Source organism: Delphinapterus leucas, chromosome 1 (assembly GCF_059928025.1).
Source record: "Delphinapterus leucas isolate spDelLeu-1000000601 "Yukka" chromosome 1, BTC_Dleu_Yukka2, whole genome shotgun sequence".
NCBI lineage: Eukaryota > Metazoa > Chordata > Mammalia > Artiodactyla > Monodontidae > Delphinapterus > Delphinapterus leucas.
In genome coordinates, this window is record NC_143129.1 from 121,745,770 (window position 1) to 121,767,918 (window position 22,149).

The window sequence follows — 22,149 nt, forward strand, 5'->3', positions numbered from 1 at the left end:
CATATGTAACACCTTCCACTTCCTGATTCCGTGATAATTGCAACTTCACCAACTAGTATATACTTCATTACTTTAGAGGAATATTAATTATAGTTGTTATAATAATACAGATAATAATAACGATAATAATTATAGCAACCAATACTTCAATAATGCTTATATGGAAACACGCTTTGTTCTAAGTTATTTACTTTAACTCCCACAAGAACCCTATGAGGTATGTACTGTTATCTCCATTTCACAGATGAGGATACTGAGACTCTGAAAGATTAAATGCCTTGCCCGTGGTCACTCAGTCACAACTGGTAGAACAAAGTTTCATACCCACAGTTTTTCTCCAGAATCCATTCTTCCACAGCTAAGATACTCTCCTGCCTGATGCTATTCTCTGAATCACTCCCCCACCTACCTCCCAAGAAATTAAGCTTTGTCCATTACCTCAACTTTCCTGGATGTCTCCACATTGGTCCCAGTGTCTCAGCTAACAAATAGGCTGAAGTTTCTGGCCTCCTACAAAATGGGAGAGCATTTTCCATTGACCCTCTATCTCTTTCACCCCAAACTTAATAACTCCTCTTATTTTTTTAAGCTTTTAAAAAATAGATATGATTTATTGCCTTCATCTATAGAAAATGTGGATTTAATTTTCTTATACATGTCCTCCCCTGTGATCCACACACTCCCCCAACTATTCATCCTCCCATGCTTCATCAAATTTTGGGTTAAATCAGTTTTCAATGTGTTATACACAGCTGAATCATGAGGCTGAACAATTTTCCTGGTGTTAGTAAATTTCCTTAATTTAGCTTGCTTAGATTTCTATTTATCCATTACTAATTAGTCCCCAAACTTTCTGACAGTACTATAAATCTCCTTATAAAACATTCAAATACATAAGATTATCAGCTAAATTAATGTTCTGGAGACATCCTTGTTAGGCCCCTGTGAACTTGATCCTGTCTGGATGGTCTACCCTTTGCCTTCTGTATAGCTATCAACCTGGACATCTCTGTCACCGTCATCCTGGGCATGCAACTCTCCTCTCTCCTGTGTCAGATTCAATGTTTCCTTGAACCAACGATTCCTCTTTCTTGGTTTATCTCTATATTTTGGTGGCATATTCTCCAGTGACTCTTGAGAAAGGTGCCCAGAAAGTCAAGTTTTTGAGCTCTTGCATTACCTTTTTAGCTAAGTATATACTATATTTCTATCTTATCCGTACACTTAGATAAATTCCATGGTATAGAGTTATAAATTGTGAATAATTTTTCCTTCAGAATTTTCTAGACCTTGCTCATTTTTTTCTAGCTTTCCAGGTTAACCTGGGGAGGTTGCATGCAATTAATATTTTACTTAAAATTTGCATTCTTTTGCAAGTGATCTGTCTCTTTCTCTCAAACTTTTGAGATCTTATCTTTATTCTCAGGATTCAATCAAAGATGAACCTTGGTGTGGATCTTCCTTTATTAATTGTACTAGGCATTTATGTGAGTCTGTTCAGTCTGAAAATGTATGGTCTTCAGTTTTAGGGAATTTTCTATTATTATTTCTTTGCTAATTTCTTCCTCTCCAGTATCTCTGGTCTCTTCTCTTGTTATTCTTATGTAAATATTGGACTCTCCAACTGAGCCTCTAAGGTCTTTTTTTTTTTTTTCATTTTAAGTTTTCCTTTACATTTTTTTTTCCTGCTAACATATTTTATTTCTACTTTATACTTAATTATAACAGAGCACCCTTATTTTTGGAACTCTACTTTTGTTCCATGGGTGCAGTATTTCTCTGTGGTAGTATTTATATTTTAAAAAAACCTGTGTTCTACTCCCTACATTATGTTGCTCGTGATTTCCTCTGCTTGGCTTGTTGGCTTTTTGTTCTTTGTCTTTCATGGTAGAGTGTGTCCTCGGAGGTCTGGTGGTTCATGGCCATCCATCCATATCTAATAATGAGACATTTGAAAGATGATTGTGTGTTCAGGTGGCTTGTGGCAGTGGTGTGCCTCCCTAGAGGGTTATCATCAGGCTAGTTTCTGGCCATTGCACTGGAAGATCCTGAAGATCACTACCTAAAAGTATTTCTCTTCGGCCTTTAGTTTCTCAGAAACCTTTTAGTCTCATGCCTAAAGACAGAAGCTCACTGCAAGGATTAGGAGAATAAAAAGAAAGTGGTGGGCAATGGTGGGTGCTCAGCATGTAAACAGACCCTCACTTAACCCCTGTTTTTTGAGTGATGCACTCTCAGCTGACTCTAGTTCCTCAATTCTAGAGTCCTTCTGGCTCCTCTAGCTTATCTGTGTGTTTGTTTTTTAACAAGAGTGGGATTGGGTATTTTCCTGGCAGTTTTGGGGCAACTGGATGTAGAGTTTCAATTTTCTTCACATAGCGTGACCTCTTTGAAAAATTTCTTGTCATCTCTCCAATTTTAGTTCAATCACTGTCTTCCTAGACTTACTCCAATCAAATTGGCCAGTGCTCCAACTATTGATCTAAGTGTTGGATTTTCTATATAGGTCATTAAAGCAACTGTCTAATTGTATTAAAATCATCTGGGCTTCTGTCATCCTTGAGGGCAGATGCTTTATCTTTTCAACTAAGAATCCGTGGCTCCTAGCACAGTGCCTATATTTGATACTCAACTAATATTTTCTTTAATGAATAGTTGTCTGAAGATTTGCATTTGGTTCTGTTTTACTCCACTTATCAATGATTAGTCTTGCATATTTTTTTTGACATCTCTTGGTCTCTCAACACAATACCCACTCACAGGGCTCTTTTGAGGATCAAATTAAACAAAGTAGGCAAGAAAGCACCTAGTTAACTCTAAATTGTTATATAATTGTAAACAGTTTTTATTTCTACAAGACACAAGCATAGGTATACAGCATTCTATGAGTAACTTATTAAAACTTACAGTGCATTAAGTATTGTGTTATGATTACTTAATATTAATATATGATAAGGAGAACCCTGCTATTTATTGAACAACCTTCCTGTAGTCTATTTGATCAGCCCCTGTCTATCTCTGATCTTACACTCAGTACCCTTTACCTCATTCATTGCTTGAACTGCACTGGCTTCTAGATGTTTCTGGAAGACCTTCATTGAGTCTCACTTCAGAGGTTTTCCATTTTCTATTCAAACTGTACGGAACCCTCTGTTCCCAAGTCTTTAGGACTCACACTCTCACTTAATTGAAGTATTTGCTTAAATGTCATTTCTTAGGAAAAGCCTCCTCAGATTACTTCTGTTCTCCTTTCCCTAACTTATTTATTTTGTTTAATAATTTCTTATCTCCTCATCAGAATGTAAGGTCAATAACGGAAACACGGAGCTTCCCTGGTGGCGCAGTGGTTGAGAGTCCGCCTGCCGATGCAGGGGACGCGGGTTCGTGCCCCGGTCTGGGAAGATCCCACATGCCGCGGAGCGGCTGGGCCCGTGAGCCATGGCCGCTGAGCCTGTGCGTCCGGAGCCTGTGCTCCACAACGGGAGAGGCCACAGCAGTGAGAGGCCCGCCTACCGCAAAAAAAAAAAAAAAAAAAAAAAAAAAACGCAAACACTTTTTTTGTTTTGTTCAGTGCTGTATTTTTAGCACCTGGATCAATGACTAATATCTAGTGTATATCCAATAAACATTTATCGAAGATAATGAGATATGTCATGCACCATTCTAAATGACATACATGATCTCAATTGACAATAATTCTCACAAATGCGTGACACAGGATTGATAAAATATAGCATGATTGCAGTATAAACTTCAGTTTTTTCACACAACAGTAGCATTCACTTATTAGCATTGATTTTATGCTTTACTTTTTAGGCATGGTTTTAATTATATTGCTATGCAAAATGGTATTTTAAATATAACCAAAACGATGTCGTATGTGTAAATTTTTCTCTTTTTCCTGTCAGTAAAATGTCTCTTTTTCAGACCACAGATAAGTATAGGAGTCAATGTGCATTTTGGAACTACTTACCTGACACCATGAATGGCAGCTGGTCTTCGGAGGGCTGTGAGGTGACATACTCAAATGAGACCCACACCTCATGCAGCTGTAACCACCTGACACATTTTGCAATTTTGATGTCTTCTGGTTCTTCTATTGTAAGCCAATTTTCCAATTCATATTTATAAATCTGTTTTTTCTTCTTCTTTATGTCATTCAAGAGAATATTTAATTTTTATATGTTTTCTTTGGGTATAAATAGCATATTTAATTTACTGATACAATCTCAACATTACCTTTTTTTTAGTCTTTCTTTTCTTACCTGCCTTCTATGACATATCTAGTTTGGATCTTTGGTTATTCTTAGTGTAAGACTTACCTAATCTATAATATCTAGTAGATTGTGTATTAAATATCTATCCATTGACTCTTAGTTTTTAATGCGGCTTTTAAGGACCATTTATACATTTTAAAGTATCATGGACTTCAAGGGCTTTTGCCTTTGTATTGAAAGTTTATTTTTACTGATGACAAATTCATTAAAAATATTTGATACCTGGTCAATAAGTATTAGCACATTCATAACAAATACCATGTTTTAATAATGTAGAACCCCACAAGATTTTTAAACATGAAAAATCTTTCTAAGGTAAATAGCTTCATAGTATGTATTTTACATCAGTAATATCTTGCTTTTACATTATATAGTTTTTTATTTTATATCCTTGTATTGGAATCTTTAGATTACAGGCTCATTTCCATACAATACTTAAAATCCATCAAATACATATCATGACTAAATAAATCTGCCTAACCCTAATGTCAGTAACAAAGATGATTTTTTTTCTGAATGTTAAATAAAGATGCCTCTTAAAACCATCTGGTTAGTGAAACCATCCTTTCCAATTTCAAAGTCTTGCAACTATACTGTTTTGTTATTCTACATATTCAGCATTTCTGATACCTTTGTTTAATGTGTTTAAATGAATTACTGCATAGAAATTACTTGTTCTTACCACTGATAAAGCTGCTTTAATTAACCATTTTCACATTACAATAATGAATTGCCTTTCTAATATCAAGAAACTGATGGTGATAACATTGTTAAACCATGTACTAATATATACTATGCTTAGGGAAAAAAATCACTAATTACAGAACTTTTAAAGTGCTACATGATTTATATCAGATTTTCTGAATGTTGAACATTTTCAAAAGTACAAAATGTTCTCATCTAAATGCACATTTGTATTTTTACATTTTAGGAACAGTTTAATGTTTCACCAAAAAGGGAAGTTCATTATATGTTGTAGTTCCTTTGACGAGCTACTGAGTTATTCTTTTAACAGTTGTATTATTATTTTCCCTTAGGGTATTAAAGATTATAATATTCTTACAAGGATCACTCAACTAGGAATAATTATTTCACTGATTTGCCTTGCCATATGCATTTTTACCTTCTGGTTCTTCAGTGAAATTCAAAGCACCAGGACAACAATTCACAAAAATCTCTGCTGTAGCCTATTCCTTGCTGAACTTGTTTTTCTTGTTGGGATCAATACAAATACTAATAAGGTATGTAGATCTCCCTTACTCTCTATTTTTATTTTCTAAATTTTTACTTTCCTAAATATATATGTCATAGAAACATGAATTGGAATTAAGGGCTTAATGGGGCAAATACACGATATACTTTGTTCTTAAGGTGTTTCTAAGTTTGAGAATGCTAATATATCTGAACAACTTGCTTAGTAATTCCATTAACCACAGTGACCCTCATTATGATGAACTGCAAAAACTTGTCAACAAACTGAAGAAATAACCTTATTTTGTTTTTTGTTTTGTTTTGGTTTGTTTTTCCATGGGCGTTAAACAAAAAGGGGGGAGAGAGAGGGGAGAGAGAGAGAGTTGGAAAAAATGTTTATCTCAAGACAGGGATGGAACACAAAAGTGGCTAAGGTTCATAGGTTGAAGTATGATGAATTAGCTCAACCTAGTAAATGCACATTTCTAACCATTTTCCACCATTATTGATTTAGAGCCTTATCAAATAGTTCCCATCTTGAGCTAGTCTGGGTCATCCTCGAAGCAGACACTAAAGTGGGATAAAACAATCAATAAATTTATTAAGCGAAATGGCTGTGAGAGAAAATGGGAAGAGAGAGACTTGGAGAGCCATCAGACCAAGATGCAGGCCTGAGCCTGAGTGAAGGAAAGAAAGGTGAAAGGAAGAGTGAGTAGAAGCGCTTTACACAGCAGTGCAGTTCTAAGGAAAGCCCAGTTTGCCTGTCAAGGAGTCCTTTGAGAAGACCCTCAGCCAAAGTCACCTGGCAGGTCTCTCAAGAACAGGAATGTCTTGCTGTGCTCAGTCAATGGCTTTCAGCAGCCATCAGGGAACGTGAGCACATCAGTGGCTTTCCTGTATAGCAGCTGCAGCCCGCCCTGCAGCTGGAGACCAGAGAAGTGCATCAACATGGCCACAAAACATTAAATTGCCTCCATATTTCCATTCTTACTAGTCATCTTTCAAGTACTGAGACTAACCATCAGTTATCAAGGTTTTCTTCTGAAGTAGATGCCACAAAGCACCTATTTTAAATAGCCTACAGAAGACTGTAAACTCCGTATGTTTTTGTTTGTTTGTTTGTTTTGCAGTGGTATTTATAACACGTGTCAATTCTGTGTACCTCCCACTATCCTCCAAAGCCCAATTCCTCCTTCAGCTTCACCCCACCATCATCCTCACCACAAAACTATTAGTTACAGTGTTTATTTTCAATTCTATTTCACCAGTGTTTATTTTCAATTCTATTTCACCTATCAAATTCTTCCCATTTTAAAGCTGTATTTCAAATCTCACTTCCTCACTGCAGTGTTTCCCAAATTTTAATCACCATCCCCAACCTTATATAGTACTCTCGAATATATTTTAGTAGGTAATCTCATTATGTTTCAATTATACTCTATTTTATTAAGTGCAGTAAGTATGTAAATGTTGTGTTATCCCACCAGTAATAGATTTGTGTTAGTTCTGTTACTACAGAAGTGTATAACTATTACATTTTGTTATTTCCTATAAGCCTAACTCTAGTTCTAAGTGTGAAGTCAATACTAATAAATAATATTTAACTGAAATCCATCTCAAATTTACCTGATAATCTTGTAACTTCAAGTGATCATATAATGGATATTTTTGTAAAATATATCATCATTTGTCTGTTTTGTAACTTCAGTGCCTTCTCTTAATTATTTATAATGTTTTGTTTAACATAGTATTAGCAGTAATTTTCATTCTTTGAGCATGATTAAGATAAAGGAAAGTAAAGGCAGCTCCAAAACAGAAATCAACTCAAATCATAACAGTTACTGTGAGATAATCATGTGACTAATCCACAATTTATCACATAATATAAGTGTATAAAAAGTATAAATCTCTGGACGAGAACAGCAACTTAGTTCTGTTACAGGACTGGTGAATGTTTCACATTGATGAAGCACAGTTCTTTTAAATCAGTTGGAAATGGTACAATTTAAAAAACTGACACTTGACAAGGATATTTTAATGTGACCAAGCATTATATAAAATGGCATAATTTATGGAGAAAGTCAAGATTTTATGTTACAATAATGTTAAAGTAAACATTGCTTATGGTTTCTTTCTTTGCTTTCTAGCTCTTCTGTTCCATCATTGCCGGGCTGCTGCATTACTTCTTTTTAGCTGCCTTTGCATGGATGTGCATTGAAGGCATCCACCTCTATCTCATTGTTGTAGGAGTCATCTACAACAAGGGATTTTTGCACAAGAATTTTTATATCTTTGGCTATCTCAGCCCAGCTGTGGTAGTTGGATTTTCAGCATCATTAGGATATAGGTATTATGGCACCACCAAAGTGTAAGTTAAGATGATCTCATAAATATTTGGAATGCAATTCTGAATAAGCTTTGTATATCATTGAAAATTTTGCTTTGTTGAAGTACGTACAGCATATATGTAGATTTTATCTCTTATTTACTTTTCAGATGTTGGCTTAGCACAGAAAACAACTTTATTTGGAGTTTTATAGGACCAGCATGTCTAATCATCCTTGTAAGTATATATAAAATTGCGGCTAGAATTCAAAAAAAGTTACAGTTTAAGGGTGCTTAAAATTCTCAACAATCAGGCATTACTTTGAGGGGAAAAATAATTTTGAGCACTTTACAATAAATCATTTATTAATGCTGGACATATATTGCATCACTATTGAGAAAAAAATATACATTTTAAACTCAAAGCTATTATAATTAATTTGCCCCTCTTGGGAGGCTGTATTTTTGCATTACATGTAGAAAAAGCATTTTTCACTTATCAGTAGTATCTCAGCATACTTCAATACTGAGAGTGTGCCAACCAGCTGATAATCTGGCATTTCAGATGTTTACGTTATTTAATCTTTTATCAATGATCAGTGATCTTTGAAGATTAGACTGTCATCTTTATAGTTTCATCATCCTTATGTACCCTGTCATCACGAAAGTGATATTAAACTAAATTGCGACATCAGAGACAAGAACCCACTATTTCCCATGAGCAGGCAGGTCATATATTGATAGGCCTATTTCAGCTGGGAAGAGGGCCTTTTAATTCTTATTGGAAGTGGTTTCAAACCTACAAATTTGGCAGGTGTTATATGTTCCATTCTAAATAAAGACATTTTTATGTGTCTCCAGAGCATTTCTAAGTACCGTAAGTTTTCAAAGCCTCTCTGAATATAATAGTCTGTCAATGAATCTGGGAGGTCTGACAAGGCTCTACAATAGAATGAATTGTCAATGGAGGAGTTGCGACAATATTTTGGACAACTTTGTCCCATATGTTTTGACCATCAGCTAGCTATCTTTTTTGAATTTTTTTCCTCTCCCCATGTGTTTTTTTTTGTTTTTTTTTTTTTGTTTTTCTTTGTGGTTCGCGGGCCTCTCACTGTTGTGGCCTCTCCCGTTGCGGAGCACAGGCTCCGGACGCGCAGGCTCAGCGGCCATGGCTCACAGGCCCAGCCGCTCCGCGGCATGTGGGATCCTTCCGGACGGGGCAAGAACCCGTGTCCCCTGCATCGGCAGGCGGACTCTCAACCACTGCGCTACCAGGGAAGCCCCTCCCCATGTGTTTTTATGGGTGTGAGGAAGCTGCTAAATGGAGAAAGACTTGAAATGCAAAGCAGAGAATTTTCTTCAAGGTTTACTTTTTAATGGTGTGGGTGAAATAAAGTGCATTCAGTAACTGTACTTCCTAATCATCACAGAAAATTGTTTATAATTCTCACAGTGAATCTAGTAATGTAAAAAGAAAACATTGGCAAGATTTCAGCTAAAAGAGTTTCAGAGTTAGTTAATTTAGAATTCCAAAATTTTCAACCCACATGAGAATAGAGGCTGAATGTGTCCCATCCATATATTTTCATGCGTTGCCCTGATATGAGTATTTTGTGTGAAAGCACTGTCTAAATTTTCTAATTTTACTGATTCCTTCTCTACAGAGTGGACCATCTCTCATATTGTTTTGTATAAGTGAAAGTTCTTTGGATCAGTGATTCTTAGAGTTTAGAGGAAAGTAGTGGGCTAGAAAGTTCCTGAAAACAGGAAAAATAGGAGCATATTTCTCTAAAGTAAGAAATAGAAAGTGTTCCCTGAAATTATTTTTTTTTACTTTTGCTTCTATAAGGGAAAACTTTGGATTATCTTATAGTAAGATGGACAGACTTTAGATGGGCTTATCTAAAAATGAGTCCTGTAAACTTTCCTAGAAGCCTAAATGAACAATGTCACACTGTCCTAGTCTGAAATTAATGAACCAATATATCTTCCATATGGTTTCTGTATGATAATCATTCATTTAACTAGAGGGTCAGGCTACTTAAGAAATGGATAAGGCCTTTCGGTTGAGTCTAAAACTGAATACTGTTTATCTTTTTTATATCTTTGAAAACAGCAGAAATTCTTTAAGTAATTATTGAATGAAAGTGAATTCCTTTACCCTAGTGATCTCTGGATTTCTGTGCTAATGCTGGCCTATTATTACTATTATTATTATTATTCAGCTTCATGATACAACATTAAGTAAAAGTTTTCCTGTTGTCCCAGAATAGTATTGCATTCAAAGATAAAGTAAAAGAAATATTGAGCACCCAGACATTTGAAAAAGAGCCACCAATAGTTTGGACCTGACACTTCCCATGGGTCTTTCAAAGAAACAGTAGGACCAGCTGTAGCCCAGTAAGGGGACTAAAGAGTGGGGCTGAGAGGGTCGTGTCTCGGAGTTAGGAGTCCTTGGCCTTTGAGGGAGTGCATTGTTCTCTATGAAAAGCTTTTCCTTACCCTGCCAGTCAAAAAAAAAAAAAAAAAGTACTCCCCCATCTCCATGAAGACAAGTTCAAATTGTGAAGGAGTACTCCGAAAGGTCTGTAAAGAATGGAATCAGAAATAGTAAGAGTAAAACTCTCATCTTGATCCCGGATTGATGTGACTGTGGAATTTTCATGTCTCCTTGATATACAAGAGCAATATATGAACAATTTTTATGACAGCTTAACATATGTCCCCTGACTTTGGGTCAAGTGTGAACATAGAGCCTAGACTTGCTTTTAGTTTTCTGCAGGCTGCATGCTTATTGGACTATCCCCTTGACAGCAGGGAGGAAAAGGATTATTATAGAGTGTGCCTGGGAATAAAATGACGGGGCGAACGCACAAAGGCTTCAGCTATCCTATAAGCACAACAAAGTTAGAGAGGGGAAGAAAAGTTGTAGTGCTGCCCAGAAGATTGTCAGCTCAAGTGAAGTTATACACAACAAGAAAATAGGCTGAGCACAGGTGATGTTGAATGGTGGCGTGGCTGGCCCTCTCTGAAAAATGGAAGGGGCCAAGATGGAAATGAAATACTATAAACACTAAAAAAAATCGCATATACCATCTAAGTGTAAGCCATCACATAAGCCAAGATTACCGGCAGTAATAAGAACCAACCTAAACCAAAGTGATGTCGTGAAGCTCTCTCCATCCGAAAGAGCTGATCAGACCCTTCCAGCCCCCAGCAGCAGAGGAGCTGAGCTTTACCAATGAAGGAACATATCATAGAATCAACCATGCCACCCCAACAGTCATCTATACAGATTTCCTGAATTGAAAATTATCATCCTATGTTTGGGGATATTCTGGTAGGACAGGATGCCAGTCCATATCATTAAGGTCACCATGTTAATTGGGTGGTCTGGGCATGATGGGACAACAAAGGAAATATAAGCATTACCCCCTGCCCACTAGAGTGTCAATGAGGAGAAAGCAAGATGAAACAAATGACAAAGAATATCATATAATAAAATATAAGTGATACCAGTGAGATGTGGAAGAGGAAGTCATCATGGAGATGAGGAACTCGTTTGTGGATGGGGAGAGAAGCAGAGTGTACTTTCCATACAGTGGATTCTTAGTGTGAACTTAAGTGTCTCCCAAGCAGCCCTGTAAGCGTGCCAGATTCCTTTTGAAGGAAAACAAAGGGCACAGACAAAATGTAAATAAGGCAGTACCAGAAATCACAAAATTATCATAATCTGTCTTTTATTAAGAATATTCAAGAATCATCTTTTCATAGACTCATCACTCCCTAGTCTACATGTCATTAACTATTTACCAAATTTTTACCTCCATAAACTTATCCATTTCTTCTCTACTTTCACGGTCAGGCCTTTTTTATCCCTTTGAGTCATTGTTATTCCTTACTAAGATTATAGTATTAATAACAACAATAATAAGGGATTTTTTTAAATTCACAGTTTGTTGAGCAGCTACTAATTTCAAAAACAGACAGCTAATACTTCAATACTCAGTCTCCTTAAATCACCTACATTGTCATCATCCCATTTTATAGTTAATGAAAAATAGAATTTGATTCAAAATGTTAGGTGATTGGCCCAAGGCACTGAAATCTACAAATAAATAATGAGGCTAGAACTTTAAACTAGTTCTGTCTTAATCTAAAGCTCACCTTTTCATTTTAACTTGCCACTTTTTCAGTTGCCTTCTAATCTGTGTTTCTGCTGCCATTCTGTACCATTTCATTTTAATCTATCCAGAATAAACTGCTCCAAACTCAGCTCACATAATGAGAGCAATTAATAAGAAAAATAAGAACATTAATATTAAGCTCTTGTATATTCCTGGTACTAAGCTAAACATTCTCCATGTATTAGCACATTTAGTTTAATCCTTCAACAACTCAAAAATGTGTGTGTGTGTGTGTGTGTGTGTGTGTGTGTGTGTGTGTGGTTTATTTTATTTTGAAGTTGGAGAAATTGGGGCATAGAGTGGTTACACAGTTTGCCGAACAATTAGTAAGTACCTGAGCTGGAACTCACGTTCATGAAGTTGAGTCTACGACCTACCTTCTTCATCCCGTCGCCGATAGTTCCCCATTGCCTATAGTCCAAATACCATAGGCTGGTGTATAAGTTTCTCAGTACTTTAGCTGAACCCTGCCTATTTGCAGCCTTTTCTTACACTGCATATCTCCACAAAACAACTCACCTAAGAACTTTATCCTCTTTAGAATATTTGCCGTTCCTTGGATATTTTCTTCGTTCTTTGCACTCAATAATCCTACAACCTTGTGTAAATCTCTGTTGCCTGAAATCTTATCATTAATTACTGCACAACTTCATGAAAACCTTCCCAGATTTGTAGCTAATCTCTTTCTTCAACCTGCTCCCATAGAATTTTGAGTCAAACCCGAAATAGTCCTTTTAATGCTTTGTTTTGTTTCACATGATAATTTTCTGTCTGCATTACACTACTCATCTCCCACATCCAAATACCCAACATAGAGCTGTGAGTCTCTTGATTCACTGACCATAACTTGTTCAATAATCAATGCCACTTATTACATGACCTTAGGGGCCACAGCCCAATGAGTTGCAAACGAATTTTCTACAGAGCCACATTCACAATGCATTCTCTATGTATGAGTGGACTCTACACTGTAAAACTACCAGCCCTCTTACTGATCACCCCAGAACACAGATGGTAGCAAATCCTTAATAATTATCTGTGTATTTTAATTGATCCATTAATAAAGACCATGGTAATAAATAAGGCAAGAAGAAACACCCTGTGATCTTTCTTAAGCTTTATGACTGTTCTGTGTTCTGGATCCCTAACGTGTAAGATGAAGATAATGATGCCAGCCCAACACAACAAAGATACAGTAAATACAAAACAATTTTTTTAGAAAAAGCATCTATTCTTTAAAAATTAAAAAAGGAAAATACACAATAATTTGGAGGACAATCTTCGGCTTTCTTAGCTTTACCTTTTGTATTAAAAATTAAGTTAAAACACTAATTTTAAAACCATAATTTGCACAGCACAATTTTGTATGCAAGGTACTGTGTGTTCGGCCAGTATAATGTGTGTGTGTGTGTGTGTGTGTGTGTGTGTCTGTATACATATATATAAGCATAAGTCCTAATTTTTTAAATATTGGTGAAGATATGACAGCATTTGTTTAATTATAGCAAGATATTATTATGATAACCGTGCTTGTACATGGAATTTGTTAAAAGTCTCTAGTACACTCTGCTGGAAAACGTTAACTGAAATGAAACAAAGTGTGAAATGTCTTAAAGAGAAGCAATAGAAATTTAATAGAATAAATAGTATTTACTTTCCAGAATAAAGATAAAAAAGTAAGTGAGCCTTCAAATTTAAATAGATAATTAGTGGTGACTTTGTTATGCCTGGCTTTAAATGAGAGATAAATTTGCTTTCTCAGCTTTCTCTGAATAAATCTGGGAAGACTTGTACTTGGAAAAGACATTTTTATCGAACAACTGGCAATGGGTTTAATTCTTACATGGAATCCTTGTATTTCTTCTGTAGAGTAAGAACCAATTCCCAGTAAATGATATTTGCTTGTTTTTATGAATGGAGCCCTGGGGCATGTCTGGTTTGGAGTTATAATGATGATGCCTTTAAGATAATATGCAAATGAATAAGCACTGAATTAGTTCGCACTGGTGGCTTTTTCTACCCCTAGGTATATTGTTTCAAAGGAAGATTCAAGCTTTCAATTTACTCTGTTAAGTGTCAACTACTTAGGTATTTGAGCAGCAACATTTTTGGCATTGATCAAATAAAAGTACTCCTCAGGTGTTTACTCATTAATATTAAGGATCTCTTAGAATTCTGAAGTGTGAACCACTGACCCCACTGATTCTATCTACGAATCACTACATTTAGAATGTTAAGATTATAACTATACATGAAAAGACCTAGCCATGCTTTTGAAAGATTGAGCTGTACAAGAAAGAGATTTCTAAATCTTTGTAAAGCAAGCTGCAAACTGAAGATAATTTACATAATTTATTTCTTTTCTTCAGTATTTTTAATCTTTCATGCTGAATTCTTTCAACTAAAACTGTGCAAATGATTAGATTCAAGTACACAAATATAAAGAAGAGTTTGTGAAAATAATTTAACTTTTAAGTAGAAATTGAAGTTTCTCATAGATATGTTCAGTATTGAAGAATTTAATTTGCTGGATTGAGGCAAATACTAATTAAGCTGTGTCCAAATAAGGCATTTTCTTTAAAAAATGAGAGCTTTCATTTCAATTTAAATCACAGCTCTTATAATTCAGTGTTTCTATATTGCTCCTTTACCCATGTCTTTTTAGGTTGCCCAGAATTCCACTCAGTTTTTTGTGATGGTCTCCTCTAATTGTTCTAAATTATGTCTACAATCTCTTAATTCCCTTTCACTAGGAAATAACTATTAAAACCTACTCAAAACTGAATTCCTCACATAAACCTTACAAGACAGACCATGTCTATGTATATTTATTATTATGTGATGTATTCTTATTACTTTTTTTAAAATTTCGCAAATTGCCCAAGCTTGAAAGAAATGCAAATATTACAAGACTATGTAAAGTAAAAAGTGAACATTTCAAAACATACTCATATTCTTCATGACTGACTACTCTTTTGCTTAATATTTACTTTGTATCTTTCCAGACCTTTGCTATGCATACAGACACACACACAAATACATATATACCACACATAAATATGCATATACATATGTATAAATGTAAGCAAGAAATTTGATTATAAATTCAAATAACCCAAATTATTTATAACCTGCAATGTATCATATTCATCCTTCCTTGTTAGAACATACAATTCTACCATTTTTTATCATTGCATATTATGAGTATGATCTAATTTATTTAATCACTTTCTTATTGATTTTCTTCTTACAAATAATACTGCAAGAGAATCGTTTCAATACAGTTACATATACCCATTATATAAATTTGTTATGAAGTGCCTTTTAGAAGTATAATGTACAGCACAGGGAATATAGTCAATAATATTGTAATAACTTTGTATAGTACATAATGTATAAAAATATCAAATCACTCTGTTGTACACCTGAAACTAATGTAATATTGTAAGCCAACTAAACTTCAATTTTTAAAAAAGGTACAAATGCAAGTAGAGGCAGATTTTTAAATTTCCAAATTGCCTCCGAAACACTTACTTCAATTGATACTTCCATTGACAATATATAAGAATGTCTGTTTTCTGACATTTTTGCCAACACTAGATAATTTTATCTACTGTGGTGTCTAATGGCTAAATAGGAATATATAAACTGAAAGGAAGAATTATGATAGACCAAGATTCTGCCACAGTGGCATCATTAACACATAGGACCAAATCTTTGTTGTGGCACCTGTGCTGTATGGAAGTTTAGCCGCATCTCTGACTTCTATCATCACCACCAGCTCCACCATCACCACCTGGGTATGACAACCAAAACCGTCTCCGGACACAACCAAATGTCCCATGGGGGGCAATACTCCTAAATCTCTTGACTGGGAGCTACTAGTGTAGACTTGGTTTTTAAGTATCTTTTACAGGAGTGCATTTGCAGCTTTCTTTAAATGGTACAAATATAAGGAAGAGAATTAAAATCATAGTTTGGGCAATGTCCTTTAGATGACCCCATTGAAGTTATAATAAAAACACTATTCATTGTAAATTTTAAATTGTGGATAACAATTTTAATTACATGGATAACATTTTAATTACATGTGTTAATTTAATGGCATCATATTTGTTAGTTGCATCTTTAGTGACCTCTGTGGTTCAAGGCACTTCAGTATTCTACCCTCTTCTCCATATTATGTATTAATAAGAACTTCAGAGCCTATAACATTTAGCTACTTTTTCATATTATTCTGACCTTCTTGAAACAGGTAGCTGGAACTTAAAAAAAGGAAAAGTGGTGCTAAAAAAGAACTTAACATAAATAATACATTTGTAGTTTCCAATGTATTCCCATTCATGGGAGTTATATTCTTACCGGAAATACCTTCACAGATAATCTTCTTGGAACTTGTTCTAAAAAATTTCATAAAATTTGAATAACTTCATAAAACTTATCAATCCAAAAAAATATAGAAAAAGAAACCCCTTGGGTCTCTGAAGCCCAATAAGAAATAACCAGCTCAATTAGAATTTCACCAGCCAAGGTGAAATTCATCCCTGGTGTTTTCGTATAAATGCAGCTTTACATTGAGGGATGTTAAATAATGAAATGGTGAGAGGGAAACACTAGGGATGTTGGTAGAGCAAGACAGTCAGTTAGAATTATTGTTCACTTTACGTTTGTGTAGTCTTTTAATCTTTACAAAACCCTTTTAGCATCTCAGTTAATCTTCCCAAAAGCTTCAGTAATACATCGAAATTAAGGTAGGAATAGCATGTAATAAGAGATAATGTTTTACTAGATTTTCACTAAATCTAGTAACTATAATCTTATCTATTTATAAATACCTATGGGGTTTCTACTATTTATAGCTTTTTAAAGAAGTGTACCAATTCCTTGAGAACTGGTTAAGCTAAAGCTAATTATGTACTTTCTTATGTAGCTAACAGATGAAATCTTCAAGCTACTACTCAGCAAGAATACATAAAAATCCTTAACCTTAGCCAAGAGCACACTACATATTCTGATCATTCTTCTACTTCTGCTCACCCTCTTAGTGTAACACAGCATCCTTACCCAAGTTGGTCTGCAACGAGTGAGCCCTTATTTGAATCAGTCTTTGTTAGCACTTGCTGAGCTCTTGTTCTACACATCTGAAAATATTTAGTCTTCCCTGTAAGTATGTATCATGTCCCTCTGTCCCCTTCAGTACTCTCTGCAAAATATAAACTACTCATTCTGAGAGAACGGGCTATCTGCATGGGTCTGTCTGTTTCTCATATAAAAATGTTGTGTCTAGTTTCAGGGCTTCCCAAGAAAGGAACATTTAACAATTCCTTCTGATGAAAAAAACATGCCTCCTGATGGTTTCTGTTCAAAAAGAGAGCCCAAGTTGTTCAGTGTTAGTGCACAACCTTTATTCATTAGAGATTCATTCACACTCATTTGGGTAAGAGCCACCATTTTGACTGTATTTCAAATAAGTGGGAATTTATTTTAAGGCTTATAGAGATTAAGAAGTTTACTCAGGGTCACCCACCTACTGAATGGTAGAGGCAAGCTCATGCTTTCCAAGTTTACATTCTGTGCTGTTTCCCTGTCATATATTCTTTCATCTTGCCTTGCCCAAGAGACCGAAGGGAGTAGATCTTTGTTAGGTCCATGAAAAACTTGTTCCCATCTCCCAGATTCCACAAATGGTTTCAAGGTGGGTCGTCAGAGACGCAGCAACTACATTCCTTCTAAAAATTATTCATAAACTTTCAATTCTTTGTTTTACTTAGTGAAGATGTCAAAATAAATTATTTTTCACTGAAAATGATGGCGATCTCATCTACTATAGATGTCTCTTTCCCCATTTTGTATTGCTTTATCTAAATACTTGCCAAGCATATCTAACAACTAATCAAAAAATCCTACCTGAAATCCTGACTACACCAGACTATAGATCAGTATATGGAATACAGATAGTCTGGATGTATTCCAGACAGCTCTATTCAAAAAGCTATTTTCAAAAGTAATTTTTTTTCTACAGAGTAACACTTATTTGGAACAGAGCACCACGTGCCTGATAGACATTTTGAATGATAATAATAGATTCCCAATGATAGACATTTTGAATCCTTCTTCCACTACCCCGATACACGAAGGAGGTGGCTGTCCTTAGCCACCTGTGCCTGAGCGTATTTGGGTGAAAGGTGATGCTTACATCATATCTGGATAAGGTCTGGAAAGAGGTGACATATTGCTGGTTATCTTCCATATTTAGGCACATTTGAAAGTTAGAATGGTCACTACACACATGATTCTCACACGGTACCCCAGGAGCCGTGGCAGAAGCTGGAGGTGGAGCTTGCCAAACATATCTGAGCTTATCTTAATAAGATGAAAACAAAAAACTCAAGTAAATTCTAAACTGAGCAGAACACTGGGCAACAGGAGTAACAAATACTGGGCCTCAACAACAGGGATAAAGTGGACACTGTCCCTTGCAGGCACTGGATGTTCCGGCCCCTGTCTGCTGATCCGCCTCATCTCTCATGACCCTCCCATGGGCTTTTGTGTTTTAATAACATTGGCTGCTTTATAGTTTCTCAGAAGTTCTATGTAGCTGCCCATGTCAGCACCTCCACACTAAAACACTCCTCGTGGCTTTCCTCTGTCTGTCCTTCATCCAGTTAACTCCTTTCAGATATCAATTCAAACAACACTTTCTGAGGAAAGTCATCCCTGACTCACTGGTCTATAATGAATCTTTTTGTTATATGTCTACAAAGAAGCCCTTTTTTTTTTTTTTTCTTTTTGAAGACTTTCCTCCATTTATAATTACACGGGAGTTAGTTTGAATGACTGATCAATAACTGATTCGTATCTGTCTCCCTCAGGAGACTGTAAGCTCTATAAGAGTAAAACCTTATGGATTTTCTCTCACTATATTATCCTTGAAGTTTGCCGAGTAGTAATCACTCAAGTAATATTGTTGGATGAATAAATAAATGATGCACCAAGTACAGTAGTTAGTCAAAAATGTTAATTCTTTTCTCCAAAGGAAATTTAAAGAAAGAAATCATCATCGTGGAAATGGGGTTATTTTGGGAAGACTTCTCAGAAGAGATAACATGTGAAGCAGTCATTATAGCATATCACTTTTTTAATTGAAATATAGTTGATTTTCAATGTCGTGTTTCAGGTGTACAGAACAGTGATTCAGTTATACATATATTATATATATGTATATTTGTATATACTCAGATTCTTTTCCTTTATAGGTTGTTACAAAACATTGAATATAGTTCCCTGTGCTATATAGTAGGTCCTTGTTGATTATCTATTTTATATATAGTAGTGTGTATATGTTAATCCCAACCTCCTAATTTATCCTCCCCCATAAATTTGTTTTCTGTGTGTGTGTCTCTTGCTGTTTTGTAAATAAGTTCATCTGTATCTTTTATTTTTTTTAGAGTCCACATATAATCGATATTGTATATTTGTCTTTCTCTGTCTGGCTTACTTCGCTTAGTATGATAATCTCTAGGTCCAACCATGTTGCTACAAATGGCATTATCTCATTCATTTTTTACTTTATTTCTTTTCACCTTAGGAATAATTGCTATATCTATCTATCTACCTAGATCTATCTTCATTGGCATTTTAGGTTTAACTGAATAAAATGAGGTCCTAGCCAAATAATGTCAGAGTTTTTAAAAAGTAGTATGATTAGTAAAAAGCACATATTATGGAGTCCTTTCTATGCCCTGGATTTCTAATATGTACATGAGGACAGCAATGCCAACTCTATATACAGAGTTACTGTTAAAAAAACAAAAGAAACAAAATTAAAAAGATAAAAACATCCTTTAAAAGTTAAAAAAGGAAAACTTTTAATAATTTGGGGGACAGTCTTATGTCCCTCTTTTATTTTTATCTTTTGGTGATAACTAGATATATCTTTGAATTTAATTGTTAAAGTTCTATCAGATGCTAAATAACAGCTTAATGATTTATATGTTTGTATAAACTTTTTAACTGTTACTAACCTCTATCCTCATTTTATACAGTAAGCATATACAAGGAACATTTTTCCTTGCTTATATCTTAAATTTCATTATTCAGTTTTCATTGTCACATTAAACCGAACAATTGTTGTAAATACTCTTCACATATAGTTTTTCTCCTTCACCTTTGTTTTCTAGTATCTTTCTATGGCTTATAACCATCTGCAGTTGAAACCAGCCACAAAAATAAGCTCATGAAATTCACTTACACCCACAGAGGCCACTTTACCCTTCGTGTTTATAAATTTCTAGTTCTCTCCACCTTTTAATTCTGTCTGGAGACTAGTAAATTATTCTTTCAAAAATTGAAAATATCCAGCTATTAAAATATTCCCAAAGGAAACATATTAAAAATATGAAGTGTGAATATTTTTTTTAATTCATAAGATGATTATATATTGCTATGGAATTTTAGCCGTAATAAAATAGAGCAATTATTTAACTATTACCTCAGGGGGGATGTGGGAAGATATTTTCCTAATGAGGCAGTTTTCTGCCCACTTGTTGATTAAGACTTTTGTGTGCCCAAGTCTGATTAACGAATATACCTCAAAAAGTCCATAGGTCTGTGGTTTCTGTTAGATGCAAAATGTTGCATATATCCCAAGGTATCCATTCATAAAAAGAAGGAGATGTAACTTAATTCTTTCCCTTTTCTCAAAATTATTCCTAGAGGGTCATTATACTTTGATAACTATTTCTCTCAGTTTCCATTGGTATATCTATCTACAGATTATAGATTTCTAGTGAGATATCGTTTTGTCAAAATCTGCAAGATGCAAGATGTAACAAAATATAAATTTTTAAATGTTTAGTCAGATTAATGGTTCAATGTTCCTTTACATAAGACATTAAGGATACCTGGGATTGGGGCATACCACTTTTCATCCTCTTATTCCTTCAACAAATGTTTATTGAGCATCTTTTATATGTCAGACTTTGTGCTATACCTTGGGAATACATCAGTGAATAAAATATTAAAAAGTCCTTACCCTTATGGATCTTGGATTCTAGACCAGGAGTCTACAATAGCCACAGCCTGTTTTAATAAATAAAGTTTTTTAGGGATACAGTCACATTCATTTGTGTCTAAGTCTGTATTTTTTTTTTTAACATCTTTATTGGAGTATAATTGCCTTACAATGGTGTGTTAGTTTCTGCTTTATAACAAAGTGAATCAGTTATACATATACATATATCCCCATATCTCTTCCCTCTTGCATCTCCCTCCCTCCCACCCTCCCTATCCCACCCCTCTAGGTGGTCACAGAGCACCGAGCTGATCTCCCTGTGCTACGCGGCTGCTTCCCACTAGCTATCTATTTTACATTTGGTAGTGTATATATATCCATGGCACTCTCTCACTTTGTCCCAGCTTACCCTTCCCCCTCCCCGTATCCTCAAGTCCATTCTCTAGTAGGTCTGCGTCTTTATTCCCGTCTTGCCCCAACGTTCTTCATGACTATTTTTTTGTTTGTTTTTTAGATTCCATATATATTTGTTAGCATACGGTATTTGTTTTCCTCTTTCTGACTTACTTCACTCTGTATGACAGACTCTAGGTCCATCCACCTCACTACAAATAACTCAATTTCGTTTCTTTTTATGGCCGAGTAATATTCCATTGTATATATGTGCCACATCTTCTTTATCCATTCATCAGTCGATGGACACTTAGGTTGCTTCCATGTCCTGGCTATTGTAAATAGAGCTGCAATGAACATTGTGATAGATGACTCTTTTTGAATTATGGTTTTCTCAGGGTATATGCCCAGTAGTGGGATTGCTGGGTCGTATGGTAGTTCTATTTTTAATTTTTGAAGGACCCTCCATACTGTTCTCCATAGTGGCTGTATCAATTTACATTCCCATCAACAGTGCAAGAGGGTTCCCTTTTCTCCACACCCTCTCCAGCATTTATTGTTTGTAGATTTTTTGATGATGGCCATTCTGACCGGTGTGAGATGATATCTCATTGTAGTTTTTTTGTGTTTTTTTTTGTTTATTTGTTTGTTTTTTTGCGGTACGCGGGCCTCTCACTGTTGTGGCCTCTGCCGTTGTGGAGCACAGGCTCCGCACGCGCAGGCTCAGCGGCCATGGCTCAGGGGCCTAGCTGCTCCGCGGCAT

At 35.3% G+C, this 22,149-nt stretch overlaps 1 protein-coding gene across 2 annotated transcripts in view; it reads left to right on the forward strand.

Moving 5' to 3' along the window:
• ADGRL4 (adhesion G protein-coupled receptor L4) overlaps positions 1–22,149 on the forward strand; it is a 121,864-nt gene that overhangs the window by 83,868 nt on the left and 15,847 nt on the right. For both annotated transcript variants that reach the window (XM_022581003.2, XM_022581004.2), the window contains 4 exons: positions 3,928–4,101; positions 5,315–5,518; positions 7,616–7,836; positions 7,965–8,031. In XM_022581003.2, coding sequence (XP_022436711.1) covers positions 3,928–4,101; positions 5,315–5,518; positions 7,616–7,836; positions 7,965–8,031 — 666 coding nt within the window. The remainder of the gene's footprint in view (positions 1–3,927; positions 4,102–5,314; positions 5,519–7,615; positions 7,837–7,964; positions 8,032–22,149) is intronic.